The sequence below is a fragment of the Chionomys nivalis genome, chromosome 17 (genome assembly GCF_950005125.1).
Source record: "Chionomys nivalis chromosome 17, mChiNiv1.1, whole genome shotgun sequence".
In the NCBI taxonomy this organism is placed as follows: Eukaryota; Metazoa; Chordata; class Mammalia; order Rodentia; family Cricetidae; genus Chionomys; species Chionomys nivalis.
Window position 1 is genome coordinate 38,344,597 of NC_080102.1, and position 18,631 is coordinate 38,363,227.

An 18,631-nucleotide genomic window follows, 5' to 3' on the forward strand; every position below is an offset into this window, starting at 1 on the left:
AAGCTCTGACTTCATCAGGGATCTATCCATTGGTGGGTACCTTATGTGATGGGCCACTGGGTGGTGAGTGGGTCCTGGAAAATGGAATAGTTGAAAGAGAGCATGTCTTTGGGGTGCATCGTTGGAGCACTTTCTCCCTCTCTCAACATGAGGGGCTATATGCTTATATGCTACCCTGGTTATGATGTTCAACAAAACAACCAGGCTAAACCTTTCCTGGCGTAAATTGTTTCTCTCTGGTGTTTTGTCCTAGCAACAAAAGCCCAATACACGGACACTTGCTTGTTTCTTGGTTTCTATCTACTTCTGAGGTCTGGAGGTGAGGTGACTTGCCCAGTCATACCCTACCTCTTGGTGACAAAGCAAGAGAGGCTCCCAGGAAAACCAGATGGCGTTTACCAATCCTCCCCTCATGAGGGGCAACATCGGGATGGCATCCTTTTATCCACAACAGAGGAAGCAAGCAGACTGAGAAGTACAAATCCGCTCAGTAAAGTTGGCAATTTCTCCCATCCGTTCAAATCGCGCCTGATTTAGATTTTATATTTTAATTTAGTTTAGCTGATACATTATAACAAATCTGTATTTACATATGTATACATTGTATGCCTTTCCATCGGGGCAAATGTCTCTATCCAAACATTTATCATTTCTTTGTGAACATTCCTCCTCCTGTCCGGCTTCTGGAAGGTGAAAGGCAACGGTGCTGTCCGCAGTCGCCCCGTTTAAAGCACGGCGGGCCTTCCTCTCTTACCCTCACTGTAACTTCTTTCTCAACATTCCGCATCCTGCCCTTCCCGCTATTTCGGGTTTTAAGGCGCATAACACACTTGGGCTTCAAAGATGACATTTTGTTTCTGGACATAAGACAGGGGCTAGATCTGTGGATGCTCCGTTGAACCTGGGGTCGGAGGTAGGAATCATCAAGCCCGGGCTCTCGAGACTGCGGCTTCCTCCACTGCTCAGGCGCCGCTAATGCCCCGCCCCACGTGGGAGAACCCATTCCCAGGAAGACAGGGGTAAAAGAGAACCTGAACTCTTCGTGATGGTTCAAGCCATGCTCTGGCCAATCAGAAAGCTTCACTAATACCCGCCTCCAGCTGCATCCTCGGAGGCGTGCAGCGGTGATTGACATCATCTGAAGCCATTGGCCAAGCTTAGAGCAGTTAAAGGCAGAAACCTCTGCCGGCACCGTCCGGCGAAGGAAGACGGCTTTCTCCACCTCCTTCTTCTATTGGGTCTCTGAAGCCGCCGAGCGTTTAACAGCAACCAATCGGAGGACCACATGGAGGGAGGAGGCGGATTGGTATTGGTTGCCAGGAGCCTGTTGGCGCGACTATTGGGACCAGAGGGGCTAGTCGTTTGTGTCCCAACTCTACGGCAGGGGCCTGGACTGGAAGGCTGGGTTCCGCTCCACCCTGCCCCGCTAGCACGTCTGCAGGCTGCCTGGGATCTTGAGGCCCAATGTCCACCCAACCCTAGCGCCCGTGCCTCCAACCATCGCGGTCTCAGGCCCTGGGATCAGCTGCCCCTAATCCAAACCCCTTTTCACCCCCAACTCCATCCCTGCTAGTGCCTGGTTACCATGGTGAAGCTAGCAGCCAAATGCATCCTGGCAGGTGAGTAGTAAATACCTCGAACGTGTGTTCCTGGGGGCCTGAGCCGTCCTGACTCGGGCAGTTTTGGTTCACGATTGCCAATGTCTGTCTCCCATAGGAATGCCTGCAGTGACCAACAGACAGATTTCAGAAAGCGCGCGCGAGGGGGGGTATTATTCCCTTTCCCCTCCGACACACTTGTAGCTGTTGTGTTCCCTGTCTCCCTCTCATTTTGAGGCCACTATCACCAAGTAGACTTATAGTACAAACACAGACTGTACTCCAAAGCTAGGCGTCAGTGACGCTGGCCCCACAAAGTTCCCGTCATTTACGCTGACCCCTCCCCCCATAACCAGGAAGACGGGGGTCGGGTGGAGTGAAGTGGGTTACAGTGTTGCCCAGCTGAGAGTATGTGGACTTGGAGTTTCCCCAGAAGTAAGGAAAGTAAGAATCTTGTTATTATTGACCGGCATGGAAATAGCCTGCGCGTTGCCTCGAGGAGGATGAGTATTAACTAGATCCGTGCAGAGTGAGCCGGTTCGTGGTACCCACCCCTGTGGGTTTGCCTCGGGTCAGTTCGAACATTGAGAAAACCATTTGCTTCTCTTGTAGACTGGTTAACAGCAACCGCATAGGCACCTGTATTTCATTCACTATCACAGCACAGCAGGGTAGTTTCCGTGTGGTCCTGATATGACCACTGAGTGGTGTTAGGGTTACTGGGGTGAACCCCTAGTGAAGGTCATACACAGAATTCCCAGATCCGCCTGACTCCAGATCTCTGTTCTTGGGTTGGTCGGGTTGGCTACTTTTCTTGTTTTGACAATAAACTTGACAGGCAGCATCTTAAAGGATGAAGGGCTTATTGGGGCTCACGGTTCCAGGGGACAGCCCATCATGGTGGGGGAAGACACAGTGGCAAGGGCCAGTGGCTGGCTGGTCGCATTGCGTCCAGTCAGGAAGCAGAGTCGTGAGCACTGCTGCTCAGTACACTGTCTGCTTTTTCTCCAGTCGGGGGCTCCAGCGTGTAAAATGGTGCCACCTACCTTTAGGGGTGGCCTCCCCCTTAATTAACCTGACACACCCAGCCCATGATTATTCTCCGTAATCAAGAAGTTAACATGGGGGTGGGGGAGTGTCTTTGGATCTTTATCCTACAGACTGAGAGTAGGGCATAGTTCCCTTGATGACTTTCCTAATTTGAAAATAAAAAGGGTCACACAGAAAGATGAGTGACAGCCCTGACTCAGGCCCTTTGCAGCAGAAGGAACCCTGACTCTCCAGAGCACCTCTAGTTCTCAGAGAGCCAGAGGAGGCAGTGTTGTGTAATAAAAGGATGTTGGTCAGTCCTCTCCCCAGCTCTTTGCCTTGGACAGTGTTCAGCTTCTGCACGGGTAAGTTGGGGACATCTTCGTTTTTCTAAAGTTAACTTTCTTTTTTTAAGTGGGGGCGGCTCAGCCTGCTGTTCTTTGCTCATTTCTCTTTAGCTGGTGAGCTCTCAAAAACCAAGAAGCTCTTGTCATAAGCCACTCTCCTGAGATTTGCTATGTGCTGACCCCATGTCACACTCTTGGTGCAAGTCTCTTGCGAGTCCTCACAGCCACCAGCAAACCCTCAGTCATCCTCATGTAAGATAAGGCAGGCAAGACCCGTACTATGAAGATGCTTGCCCTGGGTCCAGACCCAGGCACTGTGCCCAGCCAAAGTCAGCAATGGCTCCTGGCCTCTACTCCAACCTGGTCCCCAGTCTACAGCTTCTGTGGCTTGAGACGGCGGGAGATAAAATGGCACAGTGGCCATGCACCTGTGTCTCATCTGTTTAACAAACAGCACTGTGTACCAGACAGGGGACACACACTGCTCATTAACGCTGTAGCAATTCTATGAAGTAGGTACCGTTCGTCGTTAGCCTATTTTACAGATGTAACAAAGGGGGCACAGAGAGCATAACTACCTGACCTGATATCACACAGTTAGTGTGGAGCTGGGGTCTGGCCCCACATCTTTGCGCCTTTGGTGATGAACCTCTTGGGATGTGGGACAATAGTCATGCTTCCCTGGAGTGTAGCCCTGGCATCCGCTCCATTGCTACAAATCTGATAGGTTAACCACCCTGGTAAAGACAGCAGAGGGACAGATGACCTCAGAGGCCACACAAGAAGCCAATTGAGATCTGCCTAGAAAGGACAGGATTTTGGACTTGGATTGGAGAGGGGACTGGAACATGTCCAGGGAACAAAAGGACAAGCATTGTACGTACGTCCAGATTTCCTATAAGGGACCATTGGAGATGGTTGGATGGGCAGCTAGAAGTTGACTGAAGAGAGCTGTGGATGCCTGCAGTGGGTGAAGGCAGGGACTCGGGGCTGCTCTGTTCTGTGACCCTGATGGGCTTGGGATGCAGTTGGCGGCAAGGAGAGTCAGGGAACGGTAATGGCAGAATCAGCTCTGGACATGTGAAGACCGCCAGCCACCAGAAGCTCTGCGACACCCAGCGGTGGTGCAGAGTTCGAAGGACCCCGCAGAGCTAGGTTCAGGCCTCTGGGGAGGGACACTGCCTGGCTGGCACTGTTCCGTCAACCCTAGGGCAACACCACCACATGCCACATTGTCACCAGGACCTGTTTCCCCTGGCAGGGGACTCAGCTCAGCTTCAGAGTCAGGTGCCCCCAGCCCATTTCTGTGTTTTGAGACCTCGCAGCAGGTTCAAGCCAAATGTGGGGCCTGTGTCCTGGTGACCATCACGTAGGTGGCAAAGCAGCATATCTGAGGCAAGGACACTGGGGTAGTCAGGTGCGGGGATCATCGTCTCCAGGGCTGAGCAGAGAAAAGCTCAAAGAGGGAGCTCCCAGTCCTACAGATGATGTGTGAGCTCCTGGGATGGCTGTAGGTGGTGGGGGTAGGCTTGAGAGACAGCCCAGAATAGAAGAACCAGGAAGAAGACAGTGGGATGCAGGAGGTAGTGGGACAAGGAGGCTGGATACGTGGTGGTGTGGTGAGCAGGAAGACTAGCGTAGACGGAGAGGTCACTCAGGTCTGTGGTGAGATGTGGGCTTGGCTGTGGGCAAGCAAAATGCAGAAGACAGTGGAAGCCCCACAATGGCCATGGCTTCAGGGAACCCTGCACCCTGCAGCCACATGGGCTCACAGGCTCTCGAGGTTTCTCGTGTTCCTTCCCTCGGATGCCCTGCTTCTCAGCTGCGTTGTCTGCCTTTTCACTTGTCATCCTGTTGCTCTGAGAATGTGTTTATCAGCTCCCCCACCTCCCCATGCTCGGATCCCTCCTAGCCCACACAGGAACTTCGCTGCCAGCCCTGGTGACTGGCAGTCAGCAGAAAGACTCACGAAATCAACCAAAACCAATCTGTGGGGGAATTTCCCAGGGAGAAAGAGCCAATTTCCTCCCAGGTTTAGAAACAGAATGGGAGTCAGGCTAGTGACTGACTACCTTCTGGGCTATCAACGAGGCATGGGGAAGATTGCTAGGCTATCTGCCCTGGGGTAGGTGGGACCCACAGACCCTGAGAGGCCATGGTGCAAAGAGCCTCGAGGTGGCATTTGGGATGCTCAGCTAGACCAGCCTAGTAAAGCAAGGCAGCATAAAAACCCTAGAGGGGTACCTCGCTTCTACGAGCTGTTTTCACCCGTGACTTCAGTAGGGGGTGCAACACAGGAGGGAAGGCATGAGAGGGAAGGACTACCCGTAGCAGGAAATCAAGTCCTGAACAGCTCACTCGGCCCTAGCAGAAGTCTCTACCTCGAGACACCAGTTGTCATGTAGTTGTCTCACGAGAGAAAATGACAGATGGGAGGAGTCAAAGGGGACCTGTGTCCGGAGCTGCAGGCTGGAGAAGGCAGACAGAGGAAGCCACTGTGAAAGGGACTGAAGCCAGAGATTGTCCCAAATGCTGGGATGGGTGCTGGTGATGTCCCTGAGGGTCAGGGACATGAGCACGCAGAAAACAGGTGCCCGGTAACACCTGGGCAATGGGAATGATAACCCTGCACGTGTAAAACAGCCAGATCAGCAGGGGTCAAGGCTACAGGTGGAAGAGTGGAGGGGGCAAGGCACCCTGAGCCATCCCTATGACAGCACCGGAAGAACTCGCTATGAAACCGCTCCCGTCGTGCAAAAGACTCAGACCTAGGCCTGAAAACTGACATGGAACCTTTATGATGTGTGAGTTCCTGGAGCTGCTTGAACAAAGACTGAGAAGGGCTCAGCCCAGCTGGGCCAGGTGGCTATAGGATATGACTGCGGATGCGGGGTGGCGGTGGCAGGGGATGCTCCTAAGTCCATGGCTCAGCATTCACCTAGCACAATGAAATGAAGTACATCACTTGAAAATGGGTTTTTGCTGGGTGATGATGGTGCACGCCTTTAATGTCAGTACTTGGGAGGCAGAGACAGGCAGATCTCACTGAGTTCGAGGCCAGCCTGGCTTACAAAGTGAGTTCCAGGGCAGCCAGGACTACACAGAGAAAACCTGTCTTGGAAAAAAAAAATTAGTTTTCACCAAGTCATGATGGAGGAGGCAACAGAGACAGCTGACCTAAGATTGTGGGAGCACATGGACTCTGGACCAACAGTTAGGGAGCCTGCATGGGGCCGACCTAGACCCTTTGCATGCGTGTGACAGTTGTGTAGCTTGGTCTGTTTGTCAGGCTCCTAGAAGGGAGATCAGGGCCTGTCCCTGGCGCTTAGCAGGATTTTAGGAACCTGTCCTCCATGCTGGATCACCTTGTGGGAGGAGCTCGGTCCTACCTCACCGTGATGTGTCATGCTGTGCTCAAGCCCATGGGAGGCCTGCTCCTTTCTGAGTGGAGACAGAGGAGAAGTTGGTAGATAGGGAGGGGGTAGATGAGAGTGGGGGGGAGGAAGGAGGGGAAACTGATCAGTATATAAAATAAAAGAAGAAATGTTAATAAAAAATGAGCAGAAGAAAATGAGTTTTCGCAGAGTGAAGGCAACCTCTGGACATCTTTACCGTCAGCGTAGATGAGAACGCAGGCAGTGGCTCAGCCAGGTGAGGTCACGAGTTGGCTTCTCATTCCTTTTTGCTGGCCAGACTCTAGAGCAAATTGGAGTTTGAAAGTGACAGGTTTTCCCATGGGGTGTGCTTTGGTGGAAGAGTGTCACTTCTGTTGCCAGGGCTCAGGAGCCCTCCTTAAACCCTGTTACCTGCTAGGTCATTCTGGTTGACAGGGCTGTGAGGTGTACAGAGATGTAGTATGGCCTTGGTAAGCTCTCAAGATGGGTCTCCTGGACCAGTTACCCCGCTGGCTACCTCCCTGCTTATCGCAAGAGCTGCAGATACACGCTCTGAAAACTCAGCGAAGTTTCTGGTTTCGTGTCAAGCCCTCTGGAGTAGGAGGAGGCTCTCGTGCCTGATGGGACCCGAGTGATATCTGTCCCTCTGCTCTGGCTTCAGGAGATCCAGCCGTAGGCAAGACAGCCCTGGTGCAGATGTTCCGCAGCGACGGGACCCATTTCCAGAAGAACTACACTCTGGTAAGCTGGGGCTGGAGAGTCCCCACCTGGTCACAATGTAAAGAAACATGACCGTTAGCCGTGAGAGAATGACTTAGCAAAATCCCCAAGCAATGTCCTCAGAGGCCTAAGAAAAGACGGGGAAATGGTGACATGGAGATCCAGTTTCCACCGGCCACCAGTAAAGGACTGTGTCCTGAGGGGACTGGCCAGGATGCCACAGTTGCCAGGAGCAGTAGAGGTCTGGGAGTGGAAGGTTGTTAGGGCCTCTGACTTCTGCTTGGCTGGGATTCTCTGCAGGGAGGTGGGGTCTTGCCTTGTTCTGGGCCACCCCACTGTCGGGCCCTCTAATGCCCATGATCTTGTTGTCCCCTGCAGACGACAGGTGTGGATTTGGTGGTGAAGACAGTGCCAGTTCTTGACACAAATGACAGTGTGGTGAGTGGTGGCCTGAAGCCAGGGTGCTTGGGGCTGCTTCTGTGGGCCAGGGGGCCCTCCCTGCAAGGGACATGGAGCAATGACACAGGGCATCTTTGAAGGAGGGCCTGAGGAGGGAGAGGAGGACTGGGATGTAGGCCTTACCAAAAGAACTTGGTATCTTTTGTCTGAGTTCTTAACAGGATCCCTACAGAGACCCCACAACTCTTGAGGGTGAATGGCACAATGCCATGTTTGTGTAGCTGCTCCCAGAGAGAGGGTATGTAGCACTCACTGGGTCCTTAAGGAGAACCTTGAGCAAATGAAAGACACGGGCATCCCTGATACCACAAGGAAGCCTGAGACTGGAGCCACTGTACAGGGCAGGCCATGGAGCAGACAGCACTGCCTGCCGGGGGTTCAGAGCCAGGCAGAGGGGACTGCACCAGGAGGGAGCTCAGGGAGCTCCGGGGACTCGGCTGGCTCAAGCAGCTGCATTGTGGACAGTCTCTGCCTGGGCTGGGAAGGCTGGGTGCCTTGTGTCCAGAGTACACGTTCACCATCGCAGAGCGGTGACAGGCTGCCCTACTTTACGCACCGTCCCCAGGCTTCCTCCGTGACCTCCTTTATCAAGAATCCTTATGTGATCTGAGAATCCATTTGGTTAACGGAGTACAGAGTGGCCTTCTGGACACCGGCACACTTGTCAGCCTGCTTAGTGTTCTGGGCCGCCAGGTGGGCAGTCAGGCTGCTCCTGCGATGTTTGTGCTTGGGGTTGGGAAAGGTGAGCCAGGTCACGATGCCAGGTGGGTGGAAGCTATGCCTCTGCCCTTCAGGCACTCTGGACTGTGCTCGCTGTCTCTCTGGGACTCGGAGGAGGCAGAGCATGTGTAAAAGCCCCCATGCGCATGGCATGTTTGCTCTGTCTGCTGTTGAGCCACGTCCACAGAGAGCTGGTGGGAAACCTTGACTTGACTCTTGCCGTGTCCCCTTCTGAGATGCACTTTTCTGGTCTCAGGAACTCTTCATTTTTGACTCTGCCGGCAAGGAGCTGTTCTCTGAAATGCTGGATAAATTGGCAAGTAGTGTGTTGTTTCTTCCTGCCCACCTCCACCACCCCCTTCTCCCCAACCCTTCCTCCAGTGGCACTCCCCAAAGGGATACTCTGGGCCTTCCGAAGTAGCCAGGCAGGATCCTCTGAGGGCATCCCTCCCAGCTGGGGCTTTGGGCCCTGACAAGTAGGTGCTCCTGCTTGCTCAATATGGCCACGCACTGCTCTGGAATGTGCCAGAAACTAATCTGTCTCTCCAGCCTGCTATTTCTGAACAGTCCCTTCTGGGGGGTCTTACAGCCCTCCCTGACCTCCCACTACAGTACCACCGATTCCTTCCCCTCTAGGGACGCCTACATCCAGAAAAGAGGCTCTGCCCCACACACACACCAAGAAGGGTTATCCCATTGGCCTTGTTCTGCCAAGCTCTCCAGAACATAGGACTCTGCAGGCCCACAAGGTCAGAGCAGGGCCTAATTGTATAGGGAGGTGGTACCAGAGCCTGTGCACCAGAGGGAGAGCCCACAGTCAGGCAGGGGTATCTCGTGACCCCATCGTGGGCTGGCAGCAGGATATTTTAAGGACTTCTAGGCTGACAGTTCATGTGGAACCCCGGCTCTTCACTGGGTGACAGAGCCCCCTCCAGGTGTTAGTGTAGGGTGATTAGGGCTGATGGCAACACCCTGGGAGAAGCCAGAAGTGGTCCCAAGTTTTCACTAGTCCCCAAGTGAAAAGACCACCGTTATGAAGATGTGGGCAGACACATCCAGGGACTAGACTGTGAGGGAACCAGCATCACCCTTCGCGGCCCGCAGTGTGGGAGAACACCATAGCCTTGTAGTGGCGGCTCTCATAGAACTATGATATGTGAGCTAGTAGAACCGTAGTGGACAAGAGTGGGCTTCTGGGTGGAAAACAGCCCTGTCCCCCTCTCCTGGCCACCCCTTGAGCCTGTCATCCAAGGCCAGTTATCATCCCTCTGAGCTGTTTTCTTCAGCTGCAAAGACTCTCCCAGACAGCCCTACCCTGGGCAGTGCAGTGATGCACTTGTGGCCCCGGTGAGAGGTGCCTGGCAGTCACTGCTCCCCCAGGTTCCAGCTCGCCTCTCCCACATGAGTGCCACTGAGCCTGGCCTCCATTCGTTCTCTGCTGAACGGTGGCTGTCTGTGAGTGTGACAGTTTCCCAGCTCACAGCCCTCTCTCATCCACCTCCCTGAATGCCGGGTTTCCCCGCACCCGAGCGTCCCTGTTACACCCCTGAAGTGCTCTTCTCCTGTCCCCCGCTTAGTGGGAGAGCCCCAACGTCCTGTGTCTCGTCTACGATGTGACCAATGAGCAGTCCTTCAACAGCTGCACCAAGTGGCTGGAGAAGGTGCGGGCCCAGACTCCGGGTACCTTCCTCCCAGGTAGGAACTGTGGATAGCCCCCTGCCCAGCAGTGCCTCTGTCCTTCAGTTCAAGGGCTTCAGGTCACTGCACACGACACTGTGGGAGTAGGACTGGGGCCTGAATCTCTAAATCTTTGACCTCAATGTCCTTCACTGTGCCCTTGCTCTGCCTCCCTAAGCCTGGGGTGGGGAGACAGTGCCACCCACCAGGAAGTGTTGTGAGAGTCTGGATAATAAGAAGGAAGGGTGCTGCATTCTGAATTGATGTTTCCAGAACGCGAACTCCGGGGAGGAATCTCTCATTTTGCCCAGGACGCAGGGCACAAGTTACATTCCAGCTCTGTTGTCACTTCTGCATGCCTTAAATCAGTTTCTTTCTCATCCCTGTGTGAGATCAACAAATTCTCCTCATTAGAGGCCGGGGAAAGCAGCCTCCAGAGACGGGCTGAGAAATTAGCGCAGCTGAGGCAGCTGGGAACGGAGCTCAATTACCTGAGTCCCTGACTCCGAGCCCAGGCCCAAGATTAGCATTAATGACCATGTCTGATGTTGGTTCCATGTGCTGGGAATTGTCACAAATGCTCTTCTAAACTTGGTCCAGGCCTGCCTGGCGCTTACAGCCCCAAGGAGATGAGAAACGTAGATATAGTTGAAGCCACGAGAGAACTCTGAGCTGCTTGTGCACAGCAAAGCCAACCTGTCCTCTGTGGCCCTTGGGGACATCCCTGCTGGTACATGCCACCTCAAGTGGTCAGCTCTGTCACCTGATGTGTCACACGCCCCTCTCTGCAGCTGGCCTCCCATCCTGTCCCTTCAAAACACAATATTGTGGTTATTCCTTTTGAGCAGGTGTTTTAGTGGGGACTAAGACAGACCTGGCTGGCCGACGAACAGTAGATACTACGCAGGCCCAGGCATGGGCACTGGGTCAAGGCCTGGAATTCTTTGAAACGTCTGTGGTGAGTACCCCCACCCTCTGAGCCACTAATCTGGGGGAGCTCTGTGCTGGCGATTTGTTCATGACCCCAGGTGCGTGTAGTGGTTCTGCTCCCAGATACAAATCTAAATCTTGCATTCCACCCAAAATGCTGCCATTCCACCCAGAATAGTCAGTGTGTATCGTGAGAGTCTTCTGCGTGGCACCAGGAAGCAGGGCAGACAGCCCACCCTAGGCAAGGCTGTGTGCATTTCAGAAAGACTTTGGAATGGAAGGTGTTCCATCTCCCTGACCTTTGAACTGTGTGAGAGCTGCTGAAGGACACAGCGCTGTTGGCTCTCGGTTTCAGTGCAGCCTTCCTGATAACTCTGTGAGGCAGGAGTTGGCCTGCCCCCAGTTCAGCACTGCAGTGAAAATTGACTAGCCCAGACCAACGTGACCAGGGTATACCCAACCCCCAGACCCCCAGATTCCCATTCTACAGGAACATCTAGCGTCTTCTCTGATGCGAGAGCCCTCCTGCAGTGAGAGATGGTTCCCTGGCATCATCAGGGCTGTCCAGCACAGTGGCATACCTTTTTACGTTTGGAACGTTAAAAGTTATGGCTTCCGGACACATGATTCTGGCCACACCACATACCTGTTCTGAGCCTCCCACCACAGGCATGCAGATGGCCCGGACACCAGTGTCTCGTCAGAAGCCACAGCCGTCCCTCAGGAGCATCATTGAAGAGTCCTGTTAGACCTGCAGTGGCTCCGTTGTGTGAGGCCTAACTTTGAGGTCTCTAGGCCCAATGCTTTTACTTTCCAAAGAAGTCAGTGGAGGAGTGCATACCCTGGTGTCACCTCCTCCAGCCACAGGCTCTGTCACACCTGCAGAACAGCCTGTGCCTCTAGTGTCCCCCACTGGCACACTTGCCCAGCCAAAGCGTAGCCTTCAGGGCATGTGTTGGAGCTGAACAGGCTCTGCACGCCCCCCCGCCCCAGGAATGGGATGTCCACCGTGGGCCTCAGGCTCCTCACCTGTAAAATGGGGATAGAACCTGCCCTTTGCTGATTGTCACATGCCGGAATGTAAGACACTCAACACAATGTTCAGTCTAACTGAGTAGATACTCAGCGTGCTTGCTAGCTTTTTAAAACAGAAATGATTCCTTAAAATGGTGTTTTTGCTATTACTCCTTACGAAACCCTAGAGCCAGTGGCTGGTACAGAGATGGATGTTACCCCTGCCTTGAGTCCAGTTATCACAATCCCAGATTAATGACGTTCAAATGAGAGCTCGCACTGCACAGGTCTCCCTGGCTATGCCGTGTCATGCACCTTTAAGTGAGCAGTGAGCTGCATACCCACAACTCCCCGTTCCCTCCCCCTCTTCCTTCATCAGTCACCATCTCCTCCCCCAACACCCATATTTCCCAGAAATTAAAACCTGTCCGAACACATCAGTCACCCAAGGCTACTGGTCAGCTCTGTGCAGGTGTCAGAAGGATGCGTATAAATCCTGCTTGAAGAGGCTGCGCTTGAGCACTCGGTATTAACTGTGCGAGTTAACTAGTCCCCCTGAGTTGCTGCTAACCGGAGCGCCACTGGCTGGTCGGTTAAGAAAGCTGTAATTAAAAAGGGAACATAACCCAATGTGGTTTGAGATGCTGCCAAGCCCATCTCCTCGCTTCTCCCGAAGTGCAGCAGCCTCGAGGAGGAACTTCCATGGCCCTTTGGCTCTTAAACACCCCTCCATGTCTGGCATTTCAGGCCCCCCAAAAAAGAACTTCTTTGAACAAAGATTAAAGAATTTTCTAGACCGAAATCAAACCGGTTGTTTATCGCTGAGGCGAGATTATGCATAGAATGCAAGGGCAAGGCCAAGTTCACGGCTCTATTGGGGGGAGCACCCTCCCAGGCAGCTGAGGGCCTGCCTGCCATTTGATTGTGTAAATTACCTTTTGTGTTCTGGAGGTGCCCAACAAAGGCAGCTGCTCCTGTCTCTGTTGCTCAGTTAGCAGACAGACCAGAGAGGTTGTGTTTCTCTCCCCGTTGCACAGCTAAGGAAGAATAGCACTAAGACCAGGACGCAGCCCTGTCCAGGGAGACGTGAGCGCTTCAGGTCTTCCAGGAGTATGCACCCTTCACCTCCTCACGGTACCGGCTTGTGGGCTCTTGGTGACAATTCTAAGTAAACCAAGGGCTAGTGTGGGCCTACCCCAGATGTCATCGCTCAACAGCCTGCTCTGTCAGTGTCCAAAGTGAGCAGGATGATAATCAGTCATTGGCTAACAGGGCTTCTGTTGCTGGCAGCCCCCTTAATGCATTTGGAAAATAGTTCAATTTCCATCTACTTCCAAGCACTCCATGGTGTCTGCCGAGGCTCCTGGGCATTGAATTCCTTAAGTTTTATGATGGGTTCTCCTGGCTTGTGCTATGGAGAGCTTCTGACTTCGGCTAGAAGCCCTCCCTTAAGATTTCCTAGCTCCCCCCTTCCCTCCACTCAGCGCTTAAGGACACTTTGGGGGTGTTATTCAGTGACATTGACTGCCTGGGACATGATGGCCACACAGGCAGAGGTGAGGCTGGCTCGACTCTCATGCCTGGGGGTTGGGGGCCTTAGCAGGTGCTCGCTGGGCTCCCAGCACACTCTTGGCATTGAGCCCTGTTTTTTCTCGGCCAGCAGCTCCTGATTGCACTTGCTTCTCCCTCGCTGTGGGGTCCAGGCAGCTCTCTCCCCAGGACTGGTACGGTTCTCTCCAGCCTGAGATCAGGACACACTGTCCAGCTGGGCCACTCCACCCTCTCGTTTCATCACTCCTCTGTAAAGTGCAGACACGCCAGCTTCTGTGATATTCCTCCCATTCCATCAGGGACACTTCAGGGCCTCATATTACGCTCTGCTGTGCCTTTGACAGCCACGGAAAAGCTTTCCAACAAGCCCTTGTACGCTCTTGGCTGCATCTCCTGTCTGCAGTGTGGTGGGTTCTCTCTGCCACTTTGTTTTTAAAAATACCTAGATGGTGTGGCGGTGTGTACCTGTAATTCTACCGCTCAGGAGACTGAAGTGGGAAGATAAAGTATTTAAGGCCAGCATGGACTACATAGCAAGACCCTATCTTAAACTGATGATAATGCCGATGGTGATGCTGGTGGTGGTGATGGTGGTGATGATGGTGATGATGATCATGGTGATGGTGATGATTATAGTGATGATAGTGATGATGATGGTGGTGATGATGCTAGTGGTGGTGATGGTGGTGATGATGATGATGATGATGATGATGGTGGTGATGATAGTGATGATAATGGTGACGATGGTGGTGATGATAGTGATGGTGGTGGTGATTGTGATGGTAGTAGTGATGATGATGATGATGGTGATGATGATGGTGGTGGTGGTGGTGGTGATGATGGTGGTGATGATAGTAATGGTGGTGATGGTGGTGATGATAGTAATGATGGTGACGGTGGTGATGGTGGTGATGATGGTGATGGTGGTGGTGATTGTGATGGTAGTAGTGATGATGATGATGGTGGTGGTGATGATGGTGGTGATGTTGGTGATGATAGTGATGATGGTGACATTGGTGGTGATGATAGTGATGGTGGTGGAGATTGTGATGGTAGTAGTGATGATGATGGTGATGATGGTGGTGATGATGATGGTGGTGGTAGGTGATGAGGGATGTAACTCAGGAAAGTGCTTATCTAGTGCATGGCACTCTGAATTAGCACTGTTGAACACCCTATAATCCCAAAACTCCAGAGGTAGAAACAGGGAGATCAGAAATACAAATTCAGCCTTAGCTATAGTGAGTTTGAGGCCAGCCAAAGTTACAGGAGACTTTATCTCACAAAACATATAAAACTTATCTGAGAGACAGGTTCCTGTGTTGGGTCCCCTGGTGTTGCAATGTTAGGCCCAGTTTAAAAAACAAAAAAACAAAACAAAACAAAAAGACACCAACTTGGAAGACAGGAAAGACAAAAGCAAGCAAGCAAACAAACAAACAGGCACCCACATTGCAGGTGGTTGGTGGCCATGGTGTCTGGACAGTGCCCTTCCTTCTGATGGCCCCTCTGACCTCCCCTTGGAGGGCCTGTCACTGTAACCTAAGGCAAGCGCCTTCGTTTCTCCACTCCTCTGGAGAATAGACATGTCTTCTGGTCACCTTTAGTCACAAAAAGCGAGCATTCATTTCCCACTTAGTCAACACTACCCAGGGCTCAGGGGTGAGGAAAAGTGCTGACCCTCCAGCCTAGAGCCATCTCTGCGCCTTCCGTGGTGTCAGAGCTGCCCTCCCCATCCCCGGGGGAGGAGCCGTGTGTTCTTGTTGGGATCTGGCACCATCCCAAAAGTCCCAGCGTATTCCTTAAAAATAAACCTGATCCCATTCGGACACACGTCCCCATCACGTCCTCTTTCTCCCCGATGGCCCTACTGGTCCCTGGAGTAGAAGGTTCCTGTTGCAGCCTGGTATCTCGGGGAGGGGTTTGTGTGTGCTGTGCCTCTCCTGGCTGGGCTGTGCCCTGTGGCCTTTGTATTCCTCCTCTTCCCACCTGGAGCGGCTGTGGGCAGACTCTCTTCCAGAGCACATCTGTCTGCTGTTTTGCCTTGGCCTTTGAACCTCTGTCAGAGCTAAGTAAGTGGATTCACCTTCTTGTCCTCCACACAGAACGTAGTGGCCACAAGGATGGCTCTATAGATAGACCTCAGCCCCAACCCTGGCTCCACGGCTCACGTGCCACGCAGCTGTCACTGTGTTCCTTTTAGCTTTGTTTCCCCATAAATCTTCACTGTGACGACAGCTGTCCTCGACACCAGGTGTCGGGAGCCTGAAGGGAGAGATACCTCGAGTAGGGGCCAGCTTCCCCAGACTAAACTCACACTCCTCTCAATTCTTACAGAAGGAGATGGACAATTATGAGGCCCCATTCCACTGTCTGGCCAAGCAGTTCCACCAGCTGTACCGGGAGAAGGTGGACATGTTCCATACCCTGGTGTGAGGGTAGAGTGGACTGTCCCACAGGAATGGCTGGGCTGCGCTGCTGTGAGCCCAGCAAACCTTCATCTCTCCAGAACATAGAAGATGGACTTGCCTGGTACAGCTTTCAATAAAATGAGGAAAATGAATAGCGGCTGCTTCTGTTCTTAGTTGGGGCTACGCCTTTAACCACTGCTGCACTGGCCAGTGATAGGGCATCCCTGGCCCGTTTCTGCCCTCCGTGTATAGGGCCTCCCTGCTCTGCAGGTCCCCTATAAGCCGTCAGTAGAGAAGGCAAACCCTAGGCTGGTTTGGCAGGACCTGTGAGCTACCGTAGCACCAGGACACAGAAGCACCCGACTGGAGGATCTCCAGGTACCACGCCTCCTTGGGAGGACTACTGTTCCAAGGAAAGCAGTGACCCCTCCTCATGCCCACTGCTCAGCTTGGAGTTCAGCCACCTCTCCCAGTTATGCTGCTGGGAACCGAGTACACAGACACCTGAGAGCTGGCCACTTCCTGTAATGGCCACCTCTCCACTCAGAAGCTGGGCAGCTGTGCCTCCCTCTGCATTGTGCTGGACCACTTTCCACGCCGTTAGTGTCCACATTCATTCTTCTGAAATACCACTTCACCCTTTCACTCCCCGATGAAGGCCTGTCCACACAGGGCTATGGCTACAGTCTGACCCCTGAGGCCTCCTAGAATTGTCACTCTTTCTTGGGGACTCCCACTTCCTCAGTGACCCCCTGGCCCACAGGACTTTGTTACCCCCTGTCTCCAGATCTCTACATTTTGGGAGAGCATCATATCAACTAGGGGCGTACAGCCCCTGCTGTGTCCTTGTGGAAATGGCCATGATGGAATAGCTCTGGTTACGGCTGGTGACCCACCACGTCTTTCCAGGGCTAAGTGCATTACATGTAGCCACCAATTCTGTCCTTACAGCATGGAGTCTGTTAATGACAAGCTGGAAGGAGAAAACTAAGCTCAGCCAAGGGGCAGCAGAGCCAGAAAGCTCAACTCCAGAGCCAGCAGCTCCCCCACTCCCCTCCTCCCTCCCCCTGGGCTTGGCAGGAACTTTGGAGGCCACACTGCCTGCAGAGGGTGAAGGTCAGGCTGCTTGCCAAGGTCACAGGAAGGAGAGAGAACTGTGTGCAGGGCATCCAGGCACAGAGCAGCAGCCAGCACCAAACCCTCACATCTCCATTCCTCATGTCCTGACTCCTTAGCGTTCACCAGCTATGACCACTACAGGCTGGCAACTAACTGTGTCTCTTCAAAACACCACCACTGAGGGTCGACTGTAGGCCAGGCACATGTCTAGACACTAGCAATCCAGGCTATGGCCGGTCCTCAGTGTACAACCAAAAAAAGAACAGGAAGCATTTTCCATCATCCTAAAACTGGTTCGTGGGGCCCCTGGATCTATCCCTGAGATCCTGTGCCACAGAAACCATGTCCTAAAGGTCACTTGTCTCAGTGGCTGCCCTCAGCCACCTCTGACCCCTCTGCTCCCTGCTCTACCCTTCCGTGAGATCAAGGTGACTAAAGTAGAATTAATGATGCCACCTCTCTCCATCCTCGGAACCTAGTGAGGGAAGTCCCCAGAGAGTGCTGCAGCTAAAGGCACTGCCAGTAAGAGGTACTGGCACTGGGCTCCCCAGCTGGAGGCCAGAGAGGCTGCAGAGCTGGTGCCAACTGAAGGCTAGGTGCTGGTGCCCTTGCAGGAGCCCAAGAAGTGTCCCTGCAGTTGGTTTGCCTCTCTGGGGACCCATGGGGAGGCATCTGCTTCCAAGAGCACCAGGGACTTGCAGAGAGCCCTGATGGAGACATTTGGAAAGAGGCTATGTGTAAGCCAGGTGGCCCTGAGAAAAAGCTGTGTCCTGCCTGGAAAGGGGCAGGGGGACTGTTCAGCTGACAGCTGGAAGGGGCATGGCTGCCTCCCACCACTGAAGGGCACAGATGCATCAAATCCACAGAGAATACAGCAGACAAAACCAAACTGAGAGGGGACCTTGGGGAGTGTGCCACTCCTTCCATGGCACCCCAGAGAGAGAAAGAAAGAGTGCACGTTTCCTTCCCCTTCCTGGGAAGAGATTTGAACAGACTCACAAGCTTCAAATTGGCTGATCTAAGGCATAATGAGTGAGCGTGCCTGACCACGCGGAGGAGCCTTGGCGAACGCAGCAGGAAGGGAGAGCAGGCTGGCTTTAATGGACAGAGAAGGCTCGGAGCTTGGGTATTGAGCCCATGGGGCTAGATTCCCTGGCAAACTGGTTCTACCGGTAAATAAGACCTTTTCAGACAGTACAGATGGAAACATGAAAAACTAGAAATATGGAAACTATGGTAGCTGGAAATTAGGGGAGTGGGCCAGGCTAGATGGGACCCTAAGGAGAGGAGCTTTAGAACTGAGGTCAATCTGCACAAGCCTATCTTGGGGTACAGTCATGGGCAGTGGAGGATGGAAGCTGCAAAGGCTCTGAAGCCTTCCAGTGGGGAAGTACCCCGGGCCAGTGAAGACTAGTCTAGGGGTGCTGAGGAAGTGAGGGGGGCGGGTTGGCAGGGGCTTGTGGTGAGAGGAATACAGGACCAGCTCTAGAGTAACAAGAGTCAGCGAGAAGAAACAGTGTGGCAAGTCTACCTTCCCGGTGCCTGGCAAGTGGTTTATCCCCTTTGAAGACTCGTTCTCTGTGGAAAGACATTCACACTGTAACTGTGGGCATAGGGTGTATTTAGGGGCATGGGGGGGCAGACGTCCTTGTCCGCCTTAT

The 18,631-nt window shown here is 53.2% G+C and overlaps 1 protein-coding gene and 1 long non-coding RNA gene across 2 annotated transcripts in view; one reads left to right on the plus strand and one right to left on the minus strand.

The window, feature by feature from the left end:
- The first annotated feature begins 1,244 nt into the window (after positions 1 to 1,244).
- On the plus strand, positions 1,245 to 15,991 carry Ift27 (intraflagellar transport 27). Its single transcript, XM_057791495.1, has 7 exons — positions 1,245 to 1,619; positions 7,031 to 7,110; positions 7,468 to 7,527; positions 8,525 to 8,584; positions 9,846 to 9,963; positions 10,794 to 10,903; positions 15,778 to 15,991. The coding sequence occupies exons 1-7, from the start codon at positions 1,586 to 1,588 to the stop codon at positions 15,874 to 15,876; spliced, it is 561 nt and encodes a 186-aa protein (XP_057647478.1). The 5' UTR covers positions 1,245 to 1,585; the 3' UTR covers positions 15,877 to 15,991.
- Positions 5,785 to 18,631, minus strand: part of LOC130888502 (uncharacterized) — a 50,198-nt gene continuing 37,351 nt past the window's right edge. Inside the window, exons 2-3 of the long non-coding RNA XR_009058466.1 lie at positions 8,105 to 8,572; positions 5,785 to 7,136 (exon numbers count right to left, since the gene is read on the minus strand). This is a non-coding gene — a long non-coding RNA (uncharacterized LOC130888502). The remainder of the gene's footprint in view (positions 7,137 to 8,104; positions 8,573 to 18,631) is intronic.

What these genes read in the sequence shown, in the direction of transcription:
- Ift27 (XM_057791495.1), top strand. Translation starts at nt 1,586, where the DNA reads ATGGTGAAGCTAGCAGCCAAATGCATCCTGGCAG. An exon ending in AGCCAAATGCATCCTGGCAG is followed by an intron (nt 1,620 to 7,030) that starts GTGAGTAGTAAA and finishes CTCTGGCTTCAG; the next exon opens with GAGATCCAGCCGTAGGCAAG. An exon ending in TCCGGGTACCTTCCTCCCAG is followed by an intron (nt 9,964 to 10,793) that starts GTAGGAACTGTG and finishes CCTTTTGAGCAG; the next exon opens with GTGTTTTAGTGGGGACTAAG.